Genomic DNA, 18,464 nt, shown 5'->3' on the forward strand with positions numbered 1-18,464 from the left:
GGACGGTTCCCCTTTCCTTCTTGATTCCCCTCTTCCCTTGGTGTATTTTTTAATCTCAATTCTGGGGTCATTTCTGATTTTTTCTCGTTTTACCCTGCCGGTGTCCTGATTTTCTCCTCTTTTCCCCTTTCTCTTGTCTGGCCCTACGTTTTCTGGCGCTATCTCTTCTTTCTCTTTGATTTTGCCCTGTACTATTCCTATCTGTACAGTCTGATGAGATGTTGGGTGTAGACCCTGATTCTCCTAATTGAATGAATCCATGCATCGTCAACTTCTACTTGTCACAACGACTGTACAGATGTACGGTGCCCGCCTATACTACTGCATCGACTCATTACTAGATTGGTATAGATATCCAGATCTCTCGTATTCAGTCGAGGGTATTTTGAGATTGTACACTGAAGAACATAGCTCGCTATCTCACATGGCAAAACAAAGACAAGAAGAGAGAAAAAGAAGAATTCAAAGAAGCACCCCAATTTCCACCGGCGCCCAAAAATACCAAGATTGACTAGGCCATTGCCCAGAGACATGAGTACAAATGACATGACAGAAATCAAGAAAGAAGAGTGAAATTGTCGTAGATGCAACGTGCAAAGCAACCAATTGTCATCCGTGCATGAGAGTGTATGTTCTTCACTTACTCAGCGAGTCGAGCATAGCTGACGAGCTGACGGATGATATTCGGGTCCATGTTCGGGAGTAACAAGGCTCCGAGAAGACTCTCTTTGCGAGGAGTGATCCCGGACGGGAAGCAAAGTGAGGAGGATTTGTCCACTTGCTTAGACTTTTCTGCAAGGCGGCGCAGAATGGCCAGTCCACGGTGAACAAGTGCTCCAAATGCATATGCTTCGGGTTCTTGTGATCGTTGGCGCATGTTGATCTGCGGGATGCGGTCCGTGCATAGGGCGCAGGATAGTCGGAGGAGATGAATGGCGAAGCCATCCACAGACCCAAGCCACGACTTAGCCATAGGCCCGTCCGCGAATGAAGTCAGCACATCGGCGGCCAAGAGACCCTGTAGAAGAAACACCTTGCGAGCATCCACGACCGCTAGAGCCTTATTGTGAGGAACACAGGATATCGCAAGTCCAAATGCACGCGTCAGTAGCTCTGGCTGAGGCGGTGCAGAGCCATCACCAGAGAATATGGCAGCGAAGTATGCCCGGTTTGGATCATCCCTTGCAAGTAGCTTGGCGAGACCGTCGACAGCAGCGGGGGTGTAGCGGTGGATGGAGGGATTGAACTCCGAAAACATAGCTTGACCTTGTTTTGAGGTGGCTTCGGGCAATGGTGAAAACGCCAAAAGGAAATGCAAAAGACTCAACGCTTCTTCCTTTCCAGGTATTTGCATGGAATGGGCTAGATTGCCCATGAAAACGACAGCATCTTTCATTAAGTTCAATGTGTTTTGGTCACGTCGCAAAAACATCTTCCGGGTACCAATGTTTCGGAAGATACTAGCAAAGCATTGAGTGACTGCAGGCATCCCCAAAACTCCAAAATTCGATTCACTGAAGGAGAAGTTGCGCAGAATCGTCGTAACGCAGATGAGTCGTTCCACCGCTCGGTCAAGCTCATAATCAAGACTTCCAAACTCAGGCACATCTGCAAGCGATGCGTGTTCAGAGTGGCAGCCTCTGACCACTTCCTCGTAAGAACGGAGAATCATCGTATCCGAGGACTCTGGAATGTTCTCAGCCAGGAAGTCTGCTTGATCTTCAGCACAGTCAACAAGGCTCTCCACCAGATCATCGCAGTTCTCAAGCGAGATTTGCACCTGTGGCTCACAGGAAAGGGTGGTCAGGGTATCGAGAGATACGCGAATCTCGGAATGGATGCCTGACTTCAAGCCCATGGTAAGTGCATGGATATCAATCACACCGAGTTCGGCGAAGCTTGGTGCTATTGGCCGAAGCCTTGAGATATCATCGCCGATCTGGTACATCTCGTCCACAGCAATAGGCCCATGAAGACGTCTTTCTGTGAGAACCATGGGCTTGAATGTATCCTCTATGGGGTTTTTGACAAACTCTTCCACTTTTTGCTCTGGTTGCCTGGGTTGTGTTTTGGGTGTTGGTGGTGCGCCCTTTGTTTGTTGTGACGGCGAGGGCGCGGTGAATTGTCCTTCCGGCATAGGAACTGGAGGCTGAGATGGGCGGGAAACACTAAGTCGCTGTCCAGACTGGGGAGGCTTGCTCTGGCTTCTGGCTTGTGTTGGCGTGGCGAAACCATTGGCCTGAGTGGTTTGAACATGATTGGCGACGGGAGTGTTGTTTTGAGGAGAGTGATTAATTTGTTGAGGCTGCTCGAAAGTCTGACCTGGTTTGACTGTGGGCGACTGAAACTGCTGCATGGCCGCAGGGTCACTGGGCTGGCGCGGCATGCCGCCCTGTTGCATCTGGTCGAACTGTTTCTGCTGCGAGCCGAGGTATGCTTGTTCGTACGCTGCTAAGTTCCGCTGGTGGTAGTCTCGCACTTCGTGTGCAGCTGAAGGAAATTGCATCTGAGGAAATTGAAGTTGTTGTGCAACTGCAGGCCACATATTCATCGCAGCGACCTTCTTGGACCCACCCATCTTCATAACGGTTCCATAAAGCTGCACCAGATTGATCGGGCGGCCACAAATAACCGGACTAGGGTCAAAGGGGAGGTTTCTGGACATCATGAACTTCTGTAGGCCACGCAGAAACATCTCAGGGTTGTTAGGTTTCGGCATGTTTTGTTGCATTTGACGAATGGCCGCCATCTGCTGAGGATTGGCCATAGCATTCATGCCGCCGGGGCCAGGACGGCCAGCCATCTGAGGGTTCATATTCATCTGCTGGCTTGGCATCTGTTGACCGGGCATTTGCTGTCCGGGAATTTGTTGCCCTTGGTTCTGCATTTGCATAGCACGCAGTCTTTGCTGCTGGGCGGCTATCGCTTGGTGGTATTGCGGTGGCATTTGTTGCATGCCATTGAGCTGCTGCTGCGGCATAGAGGGTTGTTGGCCTTGGTTCATTCCCGGAGCTTGCTGGAATTGACCAGGCATTCCCTGAGGGTATGCTTGACCTGGCATAAAGTTGTTATTCTGTGGGGTGTTCACACGGCTTCCATGATCTGACTGTGAGGGAGACATGTGTGAGCCGCCGCCGCCGACATGTGGGCCAGCTGGCGAGAAAGGACTTGGGGATGCCGTTCCCACCCGAACACTTCCTTGATCGAAGTCTTGCTGCATGATAGGCGACTGTGTTACATTAGGCGACGCGGTCTGTTGTTGAAGGTGCTGATAAGGAGTAGGGTGTTGCGAAAACTGCGCTGCGCCATTGGCACCTCCCTGATATCCTGGGTATGGAACTTGATGAGGAGTTTGCGATCGCGAGCCATTCACGCCGCCAGGTCCTGGGCGTGGCGACATTGGCATCCCATCTTCTGGTCGAGGCCGCTTCGATGGGATCACTTGGTTGGGGTTGTGGAAGCCTGGCGAGGCATTCCGCGGCACACCATTGTTGAACATGCGCTGAAACTGATTAGGATCCTGAGGGGTTGGCGAGGCATGGAGGAAGGCGGCCGAAGGGTCGATCGTTGAAGGATTAAAGGCCCCATTCTCCTGGCCAGGGATGTTCGAGGCGTCGGCGAGCCAGGCGTTCATGTCGTGCGATTCTACCAACCCATCTGTACAGGGAGACCCGGTCAGTAACACACAAGACAATGGGGGTGGCGCGCCGTCATCGCGAATGGGCAGGATGACGCAGATATCATCTCAATCATCTAAGACGAGTAGGATCTGGACCGCCGATGACTATCCCCAACTATGCAAACGCGTCCGGTGGGGATGTTTAGGGTCTGCGCGCTCGGTCGCGACACGCTCCCGGGGTGGCTCAGACGAAAGAAGGAAGAACCAACATCTCCCACACAGGAAAAGATGGGGAAAGTGGGGGGAAAGGGAAGAAAAAAAGGAAGAACAAGAGATGTATACATACCGACAAGGCTAGATCACTGGAATTCCCGACTTGTGAGCGGATGGCTAAGCCCGGTATCCGGAATTAGCAGCTGGGGGTGGTGGTGGTGAGGTAGGAGTATGGTCACGTGTTTTGGGGGCCTGAGGCGACGAAAAGTACACCACGGCGTTGATGGGATTACGGCTAGGCTAGGCCGGCGTGAGGGGAGAGGGAGGGTGGAGGGGGGGCTAGGCCGGTCAAGACTGGAGGGTGGGAACAAATCCGAAGCAACTGCTGATCTCTGAGGCCACGATAATGACTGTTTCGGGCCGAGCCAGAAAAGAGGGCAGACAGTGCGTCTGGACGAAAGGGGGGGGGTCAAGGGGGGGGGGAACCGTATGGGGGGAACCAGGGAGTGGGGGGAAGGGGATGGACGTGGTAATGGGTAGACCAAAAAGAAAAGCCAACGGTCGAATAGCGTACCTTGAAAATGGTAAAGGCAAAAGCGCGCAGTTAGGGGAGCTCAAAGTGGCAGTGGAGAGTGGTAAGGATGGAAAAATACTCTGCGCATACCGGAAGGGCCTTGCTCTGTCCGCCCCAACCCTTGCTGGACCAATCCCCGTACCACCTAATACCGTACTGTATTTCCTAGTGCATCACCCCGTTTCTGATTCTTTTTCTGCTTTCTGTTTTCTTTTCTTATGCCCCCTTCTCTTGAATTCTTCAGTTAGTTTTGATCATCCATTTGTGGTTCTTGTTGGTGGTTAGCCGTATTGTTTTACTATGGCTCGTCATGACGTTAGTCACGGGTCTCGGCAGTCTTGCTCACCCCCCCCATAGAGTTGTCAGAGTTGACATGGAACATGGGCCAATAATCATCACATCACCAAAGAATATGACTCTTTTTCTTCTTCTTTCTTTCTCCCTTTCATGATTTTCAAAGATCAGTTGAGGGATGGAAAGATCTGAAACTCGTCCCACGTTCGTAAAATAGCCAAAGGTCCATTTCAACGGTCTTCGCCCAGTCAGGTTAGTCTCTATAGTCCCTCCAAGTCGGGTAGAGCAGCACTCCACTGGGTGCCGGTCGGCACATCACATCCAGGAGAGCCATGGAAATCGAGTGATAAAGAAAGGAGAAAAGCAAAAGAATATATCTTCCGAATTCAATCAGGGGGGAGGGGGAGCGAATCAAATAATTTGGGAAAGAGAGGGAGAAAAAGAAAGGGCTAGAATCAGGCACAGTGGTGGGCGTCGCTCCCCTATATAAAAGATCGGGCCTAGCGTCTGATAATCATGACGAGTATCCAATCCTCCGACGGTCACCAACAGGAAAATTTTCAACAAGGGCAAGTCACAGAGAGCTAACCAAACCACAGATGAAGATTGACAGTCAACCCCCCGCTGAGAGTGGCCCAGGTTCCTCTCTCGCTCGTGCAAGGATCCGAGTCGATCCGCATGGGAAAATCGCGATGGTTCACTGTGCCTGTCCCACCTAACTGTGGCCCGGCTGGCTCCACCGCCGTGATTGGGTCTTCGTACCCCAGGGCTCAGGCCCAAGCGGATGTGAAAGGTGTACTAGTAGTATACTAATAACGAGAGGTCATTCCCTCGGTTGGTGCAGAGAGCTCGTGTGAAATCAGCCGTGTCGTGATGTGTCCAGGTGGACGGGGTAGGTGCTGCAGTGGCAGATAGTATACATGATCACTAGTAATACCATGTACGGAGGACTACTATTCCACTGGCAGTCTCTATGTACATTTCAACTCAGCGATACGTCTGTTTGGGCCGAGGGCTGAGTTGTCCTCGAAGTTTAAGAATGTGTAATAGTATATTTTTAGGTTATTGGATCTCGTGAAAGAAATACCGGAAACGATCGCCTTCCCTGCCTTTCTCTCACTTGTTTTGCAAGTTGCCAGCTATCCTGAAAACCTCAGGGGACTCGTCTGTTGTACTAGATGCGTAGGACTTTTCAATCGTTCATGCTCAGGTAGTAATATATACGAGGAGGCATATGTTGTTGAATTCTAAGGAGTGACCTGGGTATTTGGAATTTAGTATGCTCCGTACACGGTGTGGTGTAGGAAAGAGTTCAAGTTGGTGGACGAGAATGCGTAGCCCTGATCTGGGAGTACAGATATAGAAGTGAGATTACACGGCAGGTGGCAAATATATGAGGCACAAAGGAAATAGAGAGAGTGGATGGTAGGGATGTAGGAGGGGAAAGAGAGAAAAAAGAGGAATTTGGCCATTGTTAGGAGCAGGCTCGTTTTGCTTTTGTTTAGTTAGATCCCTGAGGCCTCGATGGACTAGTCACGTGATTTGTTACTGAAGCTCCCCGGCGAAGCAAGCTCCCCCCCCAAGGACCATCACCGGCCCATCTGCATCGCGCATCTCCAACACCTTCACGACCTTCCATCCCCACAAACCCATCGAACTCCATTTTATCTGATCTCTTCTGATTCTAATTGTCTCCACCTCCACCATGGGAGACGTTGCCGTGGAGAGCCCGGCGAACAGCCTCACGCCTCTTCCCAAGCCAGGCGCACTGGACGCCCTCGCGAACTTGGATTCCCTGGAAGGAGCGGGCGCGGATGGAAATGATGAATACGCTACTCTTAAACGGTTACAGAGACACCTAGAGTAGGTTGCACGGAGCGTGTGGAATGATAGCGATACTGACGCCACCTAGATACATCCAGTTGCAGGAGGAATACATCAAGGATGAGCAAAGGCATGTTATCTCTGCAAATTCGACACGGAGGATCTGTGAACTGACTGTCTTGGTGAATACAGAAGCTTGAAGCGAGAGCTTGTCCGGGCACAAGAAGAGATCAAGCGGATACAGAGTGTGCCGCTGGTTATCGGGCAATTTATGGAGGCTATCGATCAGAAGTATGCTTGTTCCTTCTTGCTACCAGATGAAAGATTCACGTTACTAATGTGTCATTCTGCTAGTACTGGTATCGTGCAAAGCTCCACCGGATCTAATTACGTTGTTCGCATCCTGTCTACACTCGACCGTGAGAAGCTGAAGCCATCGTCATCGGTCGCCCTGCACCGTCACTCCAACGCCCTCGTCGATATTCTTCCCCCTGAGGCCGATTCATCTATCGCCATGCTCGGTGACAGCGAGAAGCCAGATGTGACCTATGCCGATGTTGGTGGTTTGGACATGCAGAAGCAGGAGATTAGGGAAGCCGTCGAATTGCCGTTGACACACTTTGATCTCTATCAACAAATTGGTAAGCAAGAGGGATTTTGTTATCAAGTTTGTAAGATTTTGCTGACACCTCTTAGGTATTGATCCTCCCCGCGGTGTCTTGCTGTATGGCCCTCCCGGTACCGGTAAGACCATGCTTGTCAAGGCCGTGGCCAACAGCACAACCGCCAGCTTCATCCGCGTGAACGGTTCCGAGTTCGTTCAGAAGTATCTAGGTGAAGGACCTCGAATGGTTCGCGACGTGTTTCGGATGGCACGCGAGAACTCACCCGCTATCATCTTCATTGACGAAATCGATGCCATTGCCACGAAGCGTTTCGATGCTCAGACTGGTGCCGACCGTGAGGTGCAGCGTATCTTGCTGGAATTGCTGAACCAGATGGACGGTTTCGAACAGACCAGCAACGTCAAGGTCATCATGGCCACCAACCGAGCGGATACTTTGGACCCTGCCTTACTTCGTCCTGGTCGTCTGGACCGCAAGATCGAATTCCCCAACCTGCGTGATCGACGTGAGCGCCGTCTGATCTTCACCACCATCGCGTCCAAGATGTCTCTATCTCCCGAGGTGGATCTTGACTCCCTGATCGTCCGCAATGATCCCCTTTCTGGTGCCGTGATTGCTGCAATCATGCAGGAAGCCGGTCTACGGGCAGTCCGCAAAAACCGATACAACATCATCCAGTCCGACCTGGACGATGCCTATGCCGCCCAGGTAAAGAGTGGCCAGGATGATGACCGGTACGTCTTTTTACTCCCCACGTGCCCTGTTCGTGTTACTGATTATTTTACAGTCCCGACTTCTACCGGTAAGCTATTGGCCCTTTGGGGCTGGGTGGACGCAGGTGGTAAAAGCTTGACCTCGACTGTTGTATTATCAATAATCTGTGATACTTGGGAATACATTTATGATTCATCTTTTGTGTCATATTTATTGTGCTTAAATACTCCGTCTCGATGCGGAGGTAGCGTAGAAGATTTCGGAACCTTGGGGCAACCTTGGGAGAAGATATCCGATCGACCAAGGAATGAGATGGCGGAGACGGGCCACCCTAGGCTAGTATTGATAAGACTAGTTGACTTGCCTTGCTTCGTAATCTGTAGTCCGTACGGAGCACGGAATTCATCAATCACTCTAGTTGCCTAACATAGGCGCCTTCACTCACAAGCACACCTTCGCCCTGGCCCCTCGCCACCTCCGCCTGCCAGGCACACGGCGCTAGGCAGCCCAGCCTCCTCGTCAGCTGCACCCCTTCCCGGGATTGAAACTCAACTCTAGCTAAGCTCGTAAAGGGGAATTCAGGAGAAAGCTGTTGAAGCTGGACTTCTTTTGTAACCCATCAAAATAAGAGAGGAATTTGATAGCAATTCAATGCATAGTCTTTGATTTCTGTAGGGAAAACGGCGGAATGTACCCAGGTTCAAGACCAAGACCAAGACCAGACCAGACCGGGTGTAACCCACTCCGGCAGCAGCTGATTTTGGGGGAATGACGCACTCCCGTCACGTTATGCCGATCGAACAGGCTCCGCCCCCAGCCCAGTCTTATCTTCCTCACCTCCTCTCCATCGTTATCATCCCACACTCTCTCCATCCAGTCTCATCATGAAGTCCTTCGCTCTTCTGACAGCCTCCGCGCTGTTGGGCAGTGCCTCTGCGGAGGTCCACAAGCTTAAGCTCAACAAGCTCCCTCTGGAGGAGACCCTGGTAAGGAGTCTACCCGTTACCCCGACATAGTGGAACTGGAGATGTCTAACCCGCCCCCAGAACGTCCACAACATCAACGACCATGTCCAGGCTCTCGGCCAGAAGTACATGGGCTACCGCCCTGGTCACCACGAGGACTCTGTCAAGGATACCTCCTTCAAGCCCGCCTCTGGCCACGACGTCCTGGTAGACAATTTCCTGAACGCCCAATGTAAGTATCATCACCATCATCATCAAACAACCCCTTCCTCAATGCAGAGATAAGGCAACGATACCTAACATTTCCATCTAAGACTTCTCCGAAATTGAAATCGGTACCCCTCCCCAGACCTTCAAGGTCGTTCTCGATACAGGCAGCTCCAACCTGTGGGTCCCGTCCTCGGAGTGCAGCTCGATTGCCTGCTTCCTTCACAGCAAGTATGACTCTTCTTCCTCGAGCACCTACAAGAAGAACGGCACCGAATTCGCCATCAAGTATGGCTCTGGTAGCCTGAGCGGCTTCGTCTCTCAGGACACCCTGAAGATCGGCGACCTCAAGGTTGAGAAGCAGGACTTCGCCGAGGCCACTGAAGAGCCTGGTCTCGCCTTTGCATTTGGCCGTTTCGACGGTATCCTGGGTCTCGGATATGACACCATCTCTGTCAACAAGATGGTTCCTCCCGTCTACAACATGCTGAACCAGGGCCTCCTGGACGAGCCCGTCTTCGCTTTCTACCTGGGCGACGCCAACAAGGAGGGCGATAACTCCGAGGCTACCTTTGGTGGTGTGGACAAGGACCACTACACTGGTGAGCTTATCAAGATTCCCCTCCGCCGCAAGGCTTACTGGGAGGTCGACCTGGACGCTATCACCTTCGGTGACAGCACTGCCGAGCTGGACAACACCGGTGTCATCCTGGATACCGGTACCTCGCTCATTGCTCTACCCTCCACTCTCGCTGAGCTCCTGAATAAGGAGATTGGTGCCAAGAAGTCCTTCACTGGCCAGTACACTGTCGAATGCAGCGCTCGCGACAGCCTGCCTGAGCTCACCTTCACCCTGAGCGGTCACAACTTCACCATCGGTCCTTACGACTACATCCTCGAGGTCCAGGGCTCCTGCATTAGCAGTTTCATGGGCATGGATTTCCCCGAGCCCATGGGCCCTCTGGCCATTCTGGGTGACTCTTTCCTGCGCCAGTGGTACAGCGTCTACGACCTCGGCAACAACGCCGTTGGTCTGGCCAAGTCTAAGTAAATCTGATGCTCAGAATCGCAATGCCCATGGGCCTCGTGGTTGTCGATGAGGAGAACAAACAAGAGTCAGGGCGATGTTATGTAAATACATCGCATGTGGCTTCAATCGGTTGATATGAAGACCGCTCGACATCCCCTAGTTGCTCTTAGCATATGTTGAGGAGTAGCTTTGCTTTACTTTGCCATCACGCTCACATCCTGGGCTTGCTCTTTGATGATACTGCAAATTGATTGTCTCGCTGAGCAGGGTTTGTTTGATATGCATCTTTTTATTCATTTGGCTCCGATCAACCAATGTTTTTTCTTCGGGTTTATTTTGCACTGAATTTCATCTTCTCGAATAAGCAACAAGCAATATGCGTAATATGTCTCCATCCGATAGGCCCGGCGAGCCGTAGATCCTGCCTCGTAAGCTCCTCTAGCTGTAACGGTCACGGTCACGACTGTAGTGCAGCAGACCAGTGGTAATAACCAATCATGAATTTCAATTGAATCTAGGCTATCTACTAGAGGGCCATTCGGAGGCACCTGAAGATATAAGGCTGTCAAAAACTCGACAAAAATAAAACTCCAGATATGAAGTGACAAGATATCTCGAAAATGACCTCAAAGGTTCTAAAGAGTACCTTTGGATGTTGACATCACTCTCAGCCATGAACCGAAATCTGGGGTGAGGCGAATTTGCCCCAAGTGTTGGAAGTTGACATAAGCGGGAAGCTCGCAGTCCCCGCACGTCGAGAGCTCTGCCCTGTCCGGACCACACACCGCAAACCTGTTCTCTCACCTTTATCCTTTCTGTCAAACTCACCTTTCTTGTTTCAGCGCCTGGCCCATTTCCCATGCTCCGTCTCTGAAAGTTCACGTGCCAGGTCGTGTAAGGCGCACCTCTTTACTCTTTGTCGTGTGGCGAAACCGGCTATCCGACAACCCCAGGCTACAACCCTTGCAGTTTCGCGCCTTTCATCCTCAATCTCTCTCAAAGAACCCTCTCGACTTAAGGCTGACCTTGACGACTCTTTTGAACCGGCATTTCTCCCCTCAACGCTAGCACTGATCGGGCTCTTCTCACGCGTCGCGTGTCGGTTATGGCTCGGTAGCCCGACTCGCACGCGATCAACCTCATACGCACTCTCGCGCCCACAAATTGCGCGGAATCCGTCTGCTTCCACAATCGGAGGAAGATCTCAAACAGGAGGGATTGGATTATTGGGCAGAAACGTGATCTACGTCGCCCGGGGGCGAACTGAGAGCAACCATGCTTCTCCGTTTGCCGACTAGTCTGCACTATCCCATCACCGTCACCTCACTACTGAAACAGGCGGGTGACAAGGTCGAGCGGGATGAGGCTATTTTCTGGTATAGTTATCAGACCACAGTCGAGGAAGGTGATGGACTGGGAAACAAGGTGCAGGTGAAGCGCAAGTTTCCGACACGGTTCGAATCAAACGTCGACGGCGAGATTTTGGAGTGGAAAATTTCAAAAGGAGATGTGATTGAAGGGCCGTAAGTATTGCGTCCTATCATGTATGTGTACTAAGCTTTGTGGACTAAACATATGCACCTAGACTTGATGTGGTTGAAATCGATGAACCATGTGCGCACGAGGTCCAGTTCGGAGAGCTGTGTGCGGAATGCGGAAAGGACATGACCGCGTATGTAATTTTCTGTTTCTGGATGGCAACTATTGTATACTGACGAGTTCCTTCTTGCGCAGAGCCACCTACAATACCGAAGTAATGGACTCGATGCGCGCTCCTATCAAAATGACCCACGACAATACCACACTTACTGTTAGCGAGAAAGAGGCTACTCGGGTGGAGGAAGATGCGAAACGTCGTCTCTTGGCATCTCGGCGCCTCTCACTCGTCGTGGATTTGGATCAGACCATCATCCATGCCACGGTTGATCCAACCGTGGGAGAATGGAAGGAAGACAAAAACAATCCTAATCATGAAGCCCTCAGAGATGTCAGGCAATTTCAATTGATTGACGATGGCCCTGGAATGCGCGGCTGCTGGTACTATATCAAGCTACGACCTGGGCTAGAGGACTTTTTGGAGAAAGTTGCCGAGCTGTATGAACTCCATATTTACACCATGGGTACTCGTGCATATGCACAAAATATTGCCGATATTATCGACCCTACGCGCAAGCTCTTTGGTGACCGCATCCTCAGTCGTGATGAGAGTGGCAGCTTGACCGCCAAAAACCTGCATCGTCTATTCCCCGTTGACACTAAGATGGTCGTCATTATTGATGATCGTGGTGATGTCTGGCGGTGGAGTCCCAACCTCATCAAGGTTTCTCCCTATGACTTTTTCGTTGGAATCGGTGATATTAATTCCAGTTTTTTGCCGAAAAAGCAAGAGATCGGCGCAACAAACAAACTAATCAAGGCGGCAAAAGAAAAGGAGTCGCAGGACCATCATCCCAACGGTACAGCTGCGAAGCCCGAATCTGAGACGGAAGTCTCTGCATTGCAACAGCTGGTTACTATGGGAGGTGGCGACAACCCAAGACTACTGCACGAACAGACCAATGAGCAAGAAGAGGCAATCTTGCACCAAGTAGAGGACCGACCACTACTCCAAAAGCAAAAGGAACTGGAAGCTGAAGACGAAGCTTCTCCCGAGAGTAGTGAGACTCCCAGTGTGGAAGAGTCACAAGAGTCCAACAAACATCGCCATCATTTGCTTGAAGACCATGATAGAGAGCTTTTCCAGCTCCAAGATCGACTAGAGCAAGTTCATCTACAGTTCTTCGATGAATATGACAGGAGGAGATCCCATGCTATTGGAGGCCGCGTGGCAGCTCTTAGAGGGGAGAGAACACTGTCTAAAGATAGGGATGTTGATTTGAAACTTGTTCCTGACATCAAAGATATCATGCCGATGTTCAAGCGCGGAGTTCTCGGGGGAGTGGTTCTGGTATTTTCCGGGGTTCTTCCCCTTGGAACTGATACCCAAAATGCCGATATTTCGCTGTGGGCTAAGAGCTTCGGTGTGGCTATCGCATCTAAGATTAATGGTCGTACCACTCACCTTGTTGCCGGGCGCAACCGTACTGCGAAGGTGCGTGAAGCTACTCGATATCCGAATGTCAAGATTGTCTCAACACAATGGCTTCTGGACTGCCTAGTTAGCTGGCAGCACTTAGATGAGGACCCATACTTACTCCACATCCACGATGATGACCGTGCCGAGCCTCTTTCTCCCAATTCGCGAGAGCTCGTGGAGAGCTCGTGGATCTCCTCTTCAGATGAAGCCACAGGGGCTTCACTTTGGACCGATGAAGAGGGCAATGGCAATGATCGGGAAATTTTCCAATCCGCTGGACTCACAGAGACCTCGCACATTGGATATGACGAAGACGAGCAAGCTGCTGTCCACGACGAACTGAAAGACTTCCTCGGCAGCGACGACGAGAGCGAAAGTGACAATGAAGTCTTGGGCGACGAAACCAACACCGGCGGGACGAAGCGTAAACGCGGCGACGGTGATAGCGAAGCAGGCGATGAATCAGCTGAAGATGACGACGATGAGAACGACCAGAAAGGCTCACGCCTTTCCCAAAGAATTAAGCGTTCCTATGAGAGGAGCACGGGATTGCGGGAAGTCGCGACAGCCTCAAGTTCGGAATTGGGCGAGACTCGTCCAGAGCATGTTCGCCCCTCCGGACCCTATGAGGATGAGCCTGACGTGGAGAACGTAGGGACCAGTCGCGATGACGCCGAAGGGCTCCCTGAGAACCCCGACGACGACGATGACGAGTTTGAGCGCGAGATGCTCGCCGCATTTGAAGACGACTTCGACGACAATGCTGAAGGCGACGATATGGCGGATGAGTAGTCCCTCTCAGTGAAACCCACCGCGCGTTTGCTCCCTATCTCTTGTTTCGTACTCACCGTTCTATCTAACCTCCATCTGGCCGTATCTGTCCTCTGCCATACTGATATGTGCAGTTGCGATGCGCTCCCGGCATAGCGGCGGCGTTTGTCCGTGATACTTCTTCTCTACTTGTGTATTTTCTGCCTACAACACGCTTAGGTTTTCTACAATCTACGGCTTGTATTGAATACAGGTGCTCAAGGCTCTGTCATGTACTATTTCCCGGAATTTGATCCTGCCTTGAAACCCGCTCTCTTTTGTAGCCGCGTACGTGAAATCCTGATCGTGGCCAGTAGTCTATGGACCCAGAAAGCGTAGTGATTCGAACTAGGTCGAAAGTCTCAGGGCTTTGGTATTCTGAATTCAAGTTCTTGAACTTTTTGCGCCTTCGAAACCCTGGAGACTTGTTCTTGAGACCTGGACCGCTCCGGGCAGTGGGGCCATGGAGTACTGGGCAGCTCCGAGGCATGGCTAGACATCCCCAGATTGTACCCCGGAAGATGAAGATCTTGGACCCTCCACTATTATGAAATCCCCACAGCCAGGAACACTCCGTAGGGCTCGGAATGGTCGCGGTGCTTAAATATCGAGGACTAGGAGGACGTCAACAAACCTCATGTTAAATCGCAACCGTCGCGCACACCAGAAGCTATCTCGTGATCATGGTCTTTGAGAGTCACTATCTGAACCCTCTCCCAGCATGGCTGAACTCTACAGCTGCCAAATGGGCCTGGGTATCACTGACTGCATTCGCCAATCTGCCGGGCCAGTTCAATCGAACCGTCTTCGATGCCCCATGGGCAACAGACACAGAAAATTCAATACTATCAAAGACGTGAGTTAGTTTGACTTCAAGATGACCTCGATCTAAATCGGAAAATTCTGCAGACTAAACCACGTCAACACTACCGACTTCGTCGCCTACGACGAACGCTTCTTCGAGATCATCGGCGCAGACACAACAATCAAGCACATCCAACATCTCGCCTACCAATCCCACGAAGCACCATGCTATATCCCCGAAACAAACCAACTACTCTTCGTCGAATGGGGTAAACCAGGCGGCGACGACGGTATTCACAAATGGCAATACCTCCTCGATATCGAAAACAATACCCTTCGAAAGATCATCACCAACCCACCAACCTACAACCTACACGGCTGTGTCCATTTCCAGGGCCAGCTGTACGGCGTCACGGACGGATATGGAGACAATGAGACGGGAAAGCTCGTTCAAATTGACCCGCACTCGTGGAAGGCAACGACACTGTTGAATAACTTCCTCGGTCAGCCCTTTGCCGGATTCAATGATCTGGAAGTTGACCCGGAAGGGAATTTCTGGCTGACGGATTCGAAGTCTGGCTGGGTATGTGAATGCATTTAAGCAACGAAGAATGTCGAATCTAACGTTTCTTATGCATAATAGGGCCGTGGGATCGTTGACTTTACACCTCCCAACGACCCCTCAATCTACTTTGTCAACGGAACTACCATGCAAGCAAAGGTAGTATGGACAACCAGCGGCAACGCAAATGGCGTGGCCATGGGCCCTAATGGGAGAACACTGTACGTGCCGGACTCGGGTGTTTCGGAGTTTCGACCGTCGTATAAGAACCCTTACGGTCGCCGGATGGTTTGGGCTTTTGATGTTGTGGGCCGAGGCGCTGTTTTGGCTGGCCAGCGATTGTTCACGAGTCCTGTTTCATACTTCTATGATGGGATTCGGGTATCAGGGGAAGGCTGGGTCTTTGCTGGATCGGGGGATGGGGTTGATGTTATTGATCCGGAATCTGGGTTTGTGCTTGGCTCTATTCGGCTTGGGGGTGGAGAGAATGTTGCTGTTAGCTTGGCTTTTGGCGAGAATGAGCTGTGGATTGTTGGGAAGGGTGGTGTTTGGCATGTTAAGGATATCAAGACCAAGTTGAAGAGGGATTGGTGATATCTTTTTGACCTGTTAGGGACCTGCCCAGGTGGACTTGGAATATAATCGTCCTAGAGTTAGAAGTGTATTTAATTATTGCTTCAAATTAAATACCATGCTCTCTAACTCTAGAAAAATACGGAGAATTTTCACGTATGATTCATCTATGCTCTTCTTCTTTAGTCTTCTTGATCTGATGCAGCTCGCGAACCTCCTCATCCAGACCAGGAGCTGGTCCTTCCACAGGAATACCCGGCGCAACATCATTGATGGGCAAGGCAGCAACGAGCCCAGCCTCGATACCCAAATCCAATCTCCACTTAACAAGCTGAGCAGTAGAACTAGCGTAGACAATTCGGCCCAGTCCCACATTTGCATGGGCGGCAGCACACATCGGACAATGCTCGCCTGAGGTATAGACTGTGGCAGTGGTGCGCTCGTCCGGGGTCAAGTTTGCCTGGGCCCACTTGGCCAGTGTGAACTCAGGGTGCAAAGTGACATCTCCGTCAGTCACTGTTCTGTTGCGGTCCTCTTGGATTATCTCTCCGGATACATCGACCAGCACGGAACCGAAGGGTGCATCGCCTGCTTCGAGAGCGTCACGAGCCAACTCCACGCAGCGACGTAGATATTTGAGGTCGGTATCAGAAACCATTCTGTTTTGCTTGAGGATATGTGGAGGTGAATCAGGGTATATTCCTTGTGACGTCGTTATTGGGGTTGCCTGAGTCAAAAATGTGTCTGCAAAAGTTGTCTATTAGATATTGAGTGTAGACTTGCCACCATCCGAGACACCCTAAGATACCTAATATTATCCGAGTCGTTTGAGATATCCTCAGATCATGGAAAGAGAGATAGATGTGTATTCAGGCCTTGGAATAGCAGAGTGTAGTCACCCCGCAGTCGGGGATTACTAAAGGCGAACGGAGAAGGGTGTTATTTTTGATACGGAGAACTGCGAAAATGCCGGAACACGCCGAAATTTCCTTTTAGGAAAAAGCCAAGCCTCAAGATAGCTCTCTCTGCCAAGATACTGGTATAAACTATTTTTTTGTAGACCCAGAAGATATAATGAAATATGGTCAAATTTGTACCGCAGAATTAAATCGTAAGCGCAGCGCTAGGCAGTATGCCATGAAATGTGAAAGCTCGAACGCCACATTTTGATGCAAAATAGAAGATGGTATCACGTAAAAAGAAGAAGTGTCATGGAAGGAAAAGAAAAAAGACAGACGTGGAGTTAATGGTAGTAATTCCGGTGAACTTGCCAGCTCATTACAACCATCCAAACGTAGAATATGGTATTGACAAGCTCGAACGCGAAGGCAGTTTTCCAGCAATTGCCTGTTAGACGTGTTAGCGGATTGATCATCCCACGAATGAATACAAGGGAAAGGGTGAACTAACAAATTGTATTCTGGGTCAACCATGCCAGGGTATTGATGTTGTTTCCCCGCGACACATTATCGACCACGTAGTTTTGGCAATTGTCGTTCACGCTCCCGGCCACGCCATAAAGCTGCAATGAGGTCTCAATGAGTCCGGCCAACCATAAGACGAATAGGATGAAGCTTCCGAGAATGAGAATTCCAGGAAGTAAGAAATGTCGTGTTATAAGACCGAGGACAAGAAAGATGAAGGCGACGCCGAGTGCGCTGGTGACAACCATGTATGGGAACAGCCTGGAAGGTGATATGTAGTTAGTACAGGCCTCTTGATACCCACTATATACGAAATGCTTACCATGGCACGCCGAGATCCATTTGCGATTGAACGATCATAAACCACGAGAATATTCCGAGGCATGTCGCAGAGCCAGAGAGCACGACGATAAGCCAGATATTGAGTTGAATTTCGGGCCAATGGTAGCTGGGCCGCACCTCACGGCGCATTCGAAGAGCCATTATGTCGAAATAAAAAGGTGAAAGGAGGTACCTCTCCGTAGTCGCACGAAGCCGATGTTATTCTCCGACTTGGTTTCGAGACCTTTCCGCTCAGGTTAAGATATATACAGACTGGCGGAAGTCTTCAGCCCAATGGTACTTCGTCGCCTTGGTTGTCGCAGGATCGCTACCGATTTTCACCTGATGGCGCAACGTGATCAATTAATTTGAGACGAACAAATCGACCGGGTGGCTTCTTTCAACGGGTTGCGGAGGTGGGCGAGAGCGATAAGGTGGACAGCGCATTGGGCGCCGCTGGCGCTGGGTCGAGGGAGAGCGTCAAGAGGGAATTCGGGCACTTTGGCTTTCGCAAGACGTGTGGAATGCTGGGGTAGCTTGGCGTGGAGGAAGCGGTTGATTGTAGGGGGAGGATGGGAATGGGAAACTTGCAGAAATCAGCAGAGAGGGGGGTTTGTTGATGATCGGCGAGAAATTGGGGTGGCAGGGGATTTAGTCCGCGTCCCGCGATTGACTCCACTTCGCCAGGAACAAGAACCTACTCGTCATCGTCAAAGCTTCAATTTTTCTTATTTGATTTGCGTGCAGGTTCTCGAGGTACACGCATTTGACATGTTTAAACCATTTCTAGGAGCATCTTAGGATTGCCAGACCACAACTACTATACCT

At 50.9% G+C, this 18,464-nt stretch overlaps 7 protein-coding genes across 7 annotated transcripts; 4 read left to right on the forward strand and 3 right to left on the reverse strand.

Annotated features, from left to right (window-relative positions):
- Positions 1–640: 640 nt before the first annotated feature.
- Positions 641–3,634, reverse strand: N7533_006727 (putative ARID/BRIGHT domain protein (SWI1); the record flags this gene model as incomplete). Its single annotated transcript, XM_057103377.1, has 1 exon — positions 641–3,634. One exon carries the CDS (start codon positions 3,632–3,634, stop codon positions 641–643), a length of 2,994 nt encoding a protein of 997 aa, XP_056958334.1.
- Positions 3,635–6,405: 2,771 nt separating this feature from the next.
- Positions 6,406–7,956, forward strand: rpt3 (proteasome regulatory particle base subunit RPT3; the record flags this gene model as incomplete). Its single annotated transcript, XM_057103378.1, has 5 exons — positions 6,406–6,563; positions 6,717–6,815; positions 6,879–7,165; positions 7,221–7,884; positions 7,938–7,956. The coding sequence occupies 5 exons, from the start codon at positions 6,406–6,408 to the stop codon at positions 7,954–7,956; spliced, it is 1,227 nt and encodes a 408-aa protein (XP_056958335.1).
- Positions 7,957–8,748: 792 nt separating this feature from the next.
- Positions 8,749–10,087, forward strand: N7533_006729 (aspartic endopeptidase Pep2; the record flags this gene model as incomplete). Its single annotated transcript, XM_057103379.1, has 3 exons — positions 8,749–8,850; positions 8,911–9,061; positions 9,144–10,087. The coding sequence occupies 3 exons, from the start codon at positions 8,749–8,751 to the stop codon at positions 10,085–10,087; spliced, it is 1,197 nt and encodes a 398-aa protein (XP_056958336.1).
- A 1,254-nt stretch (positions 10,088–11,341) lies between these two features.
- Positions 11,342–13,934, forward strand: fcpA (protein-serine/threonine phosphatase; the record flags this gene model as incomplete). Its single annotated transcript, XM_057103380.1, has 3 exons — positions 11,342–11,589; positions 11,652–11,738; positions 11,801–13,934. 3 exons carry the CDS (start codon positions 11,342–11,344, stop codon positions 13,932–13,934), a joined length of 2,469 nt encoding a protein of 822 aa, XP_056958337.1.
- Positions 13,935–14,635: 701 nt separating this feature from the next.
- On the forward strand, positions 14,636–15,912 carry N7533_006731 (SMP-30/gluconolactonase/LRE family protein; the record flags this gene model as incomplete). The annotated part of the gene is made up of 3 exons (XM_057103381.1): positions 14,636–14,808; positions 14,862–15,339; positions 15,400–15,912. 3 exons carry the CDS (start codon positions 14,636–14,638, stop codon positions 15,910–15,912), a joined length of 1,164 nt encoding a protein of 387 aa, XP_056958338.1.
- A 142-nt stretch (positions 15,913–16,054) lies between these two features.
- Positions 16,055–16,549, reverse strand: N7533_006732 (nucleoside deaminase; the record flags this gene model as incomplete). Its single annotated transcript, XM_057103382.1, has 1 exon — positions 16,055–16,549. The coding sequence occupies one exon, from the start codon at positions 16,547–16,549 to the stop codon at positions 16,055–16,057; it is 495 nt and encodes a 164-aa protein (XP_056958339.1).
- A 585-nt stretch (positions 16,550–17,134) lies between these two features.
- N7533_006733 (uncharacterized protein) lies at positions 17,135–17,798 on the reverse strand (the record flags this gene model as incomplete). The annotated part of the gene is made up of 3 exons (XM_057103383.1): positions 17,135–17,238; positions 17,302–17,576; positions 17,638–17,798. 3 exons carry the CDS (start codon positions 17,796–17,798, stop codon positions 17,135–17,137), a joined length of 540 nt encoding a protein of 179 aa, XP_056958340.1.
- Between the last annotated feature and the right edge of the window lie 666 nt (positions 17,799–18,464).

This window comes from Penicillium manginii, assembly GCF_028828005.1.
Source record: "Penicillium manginii strain IBT 31320 chromosome Unknown utg000005l:1.0-5665137.0:1.0-5668048.0, whole genome shotgun sequence".
Lineage (NCBI taxonomy): Eukaryota > Fungi > Ascomycota > Eurotiomycetes > Eurotiales > Aspergillaceae > Penicillium > Penicillium manginii.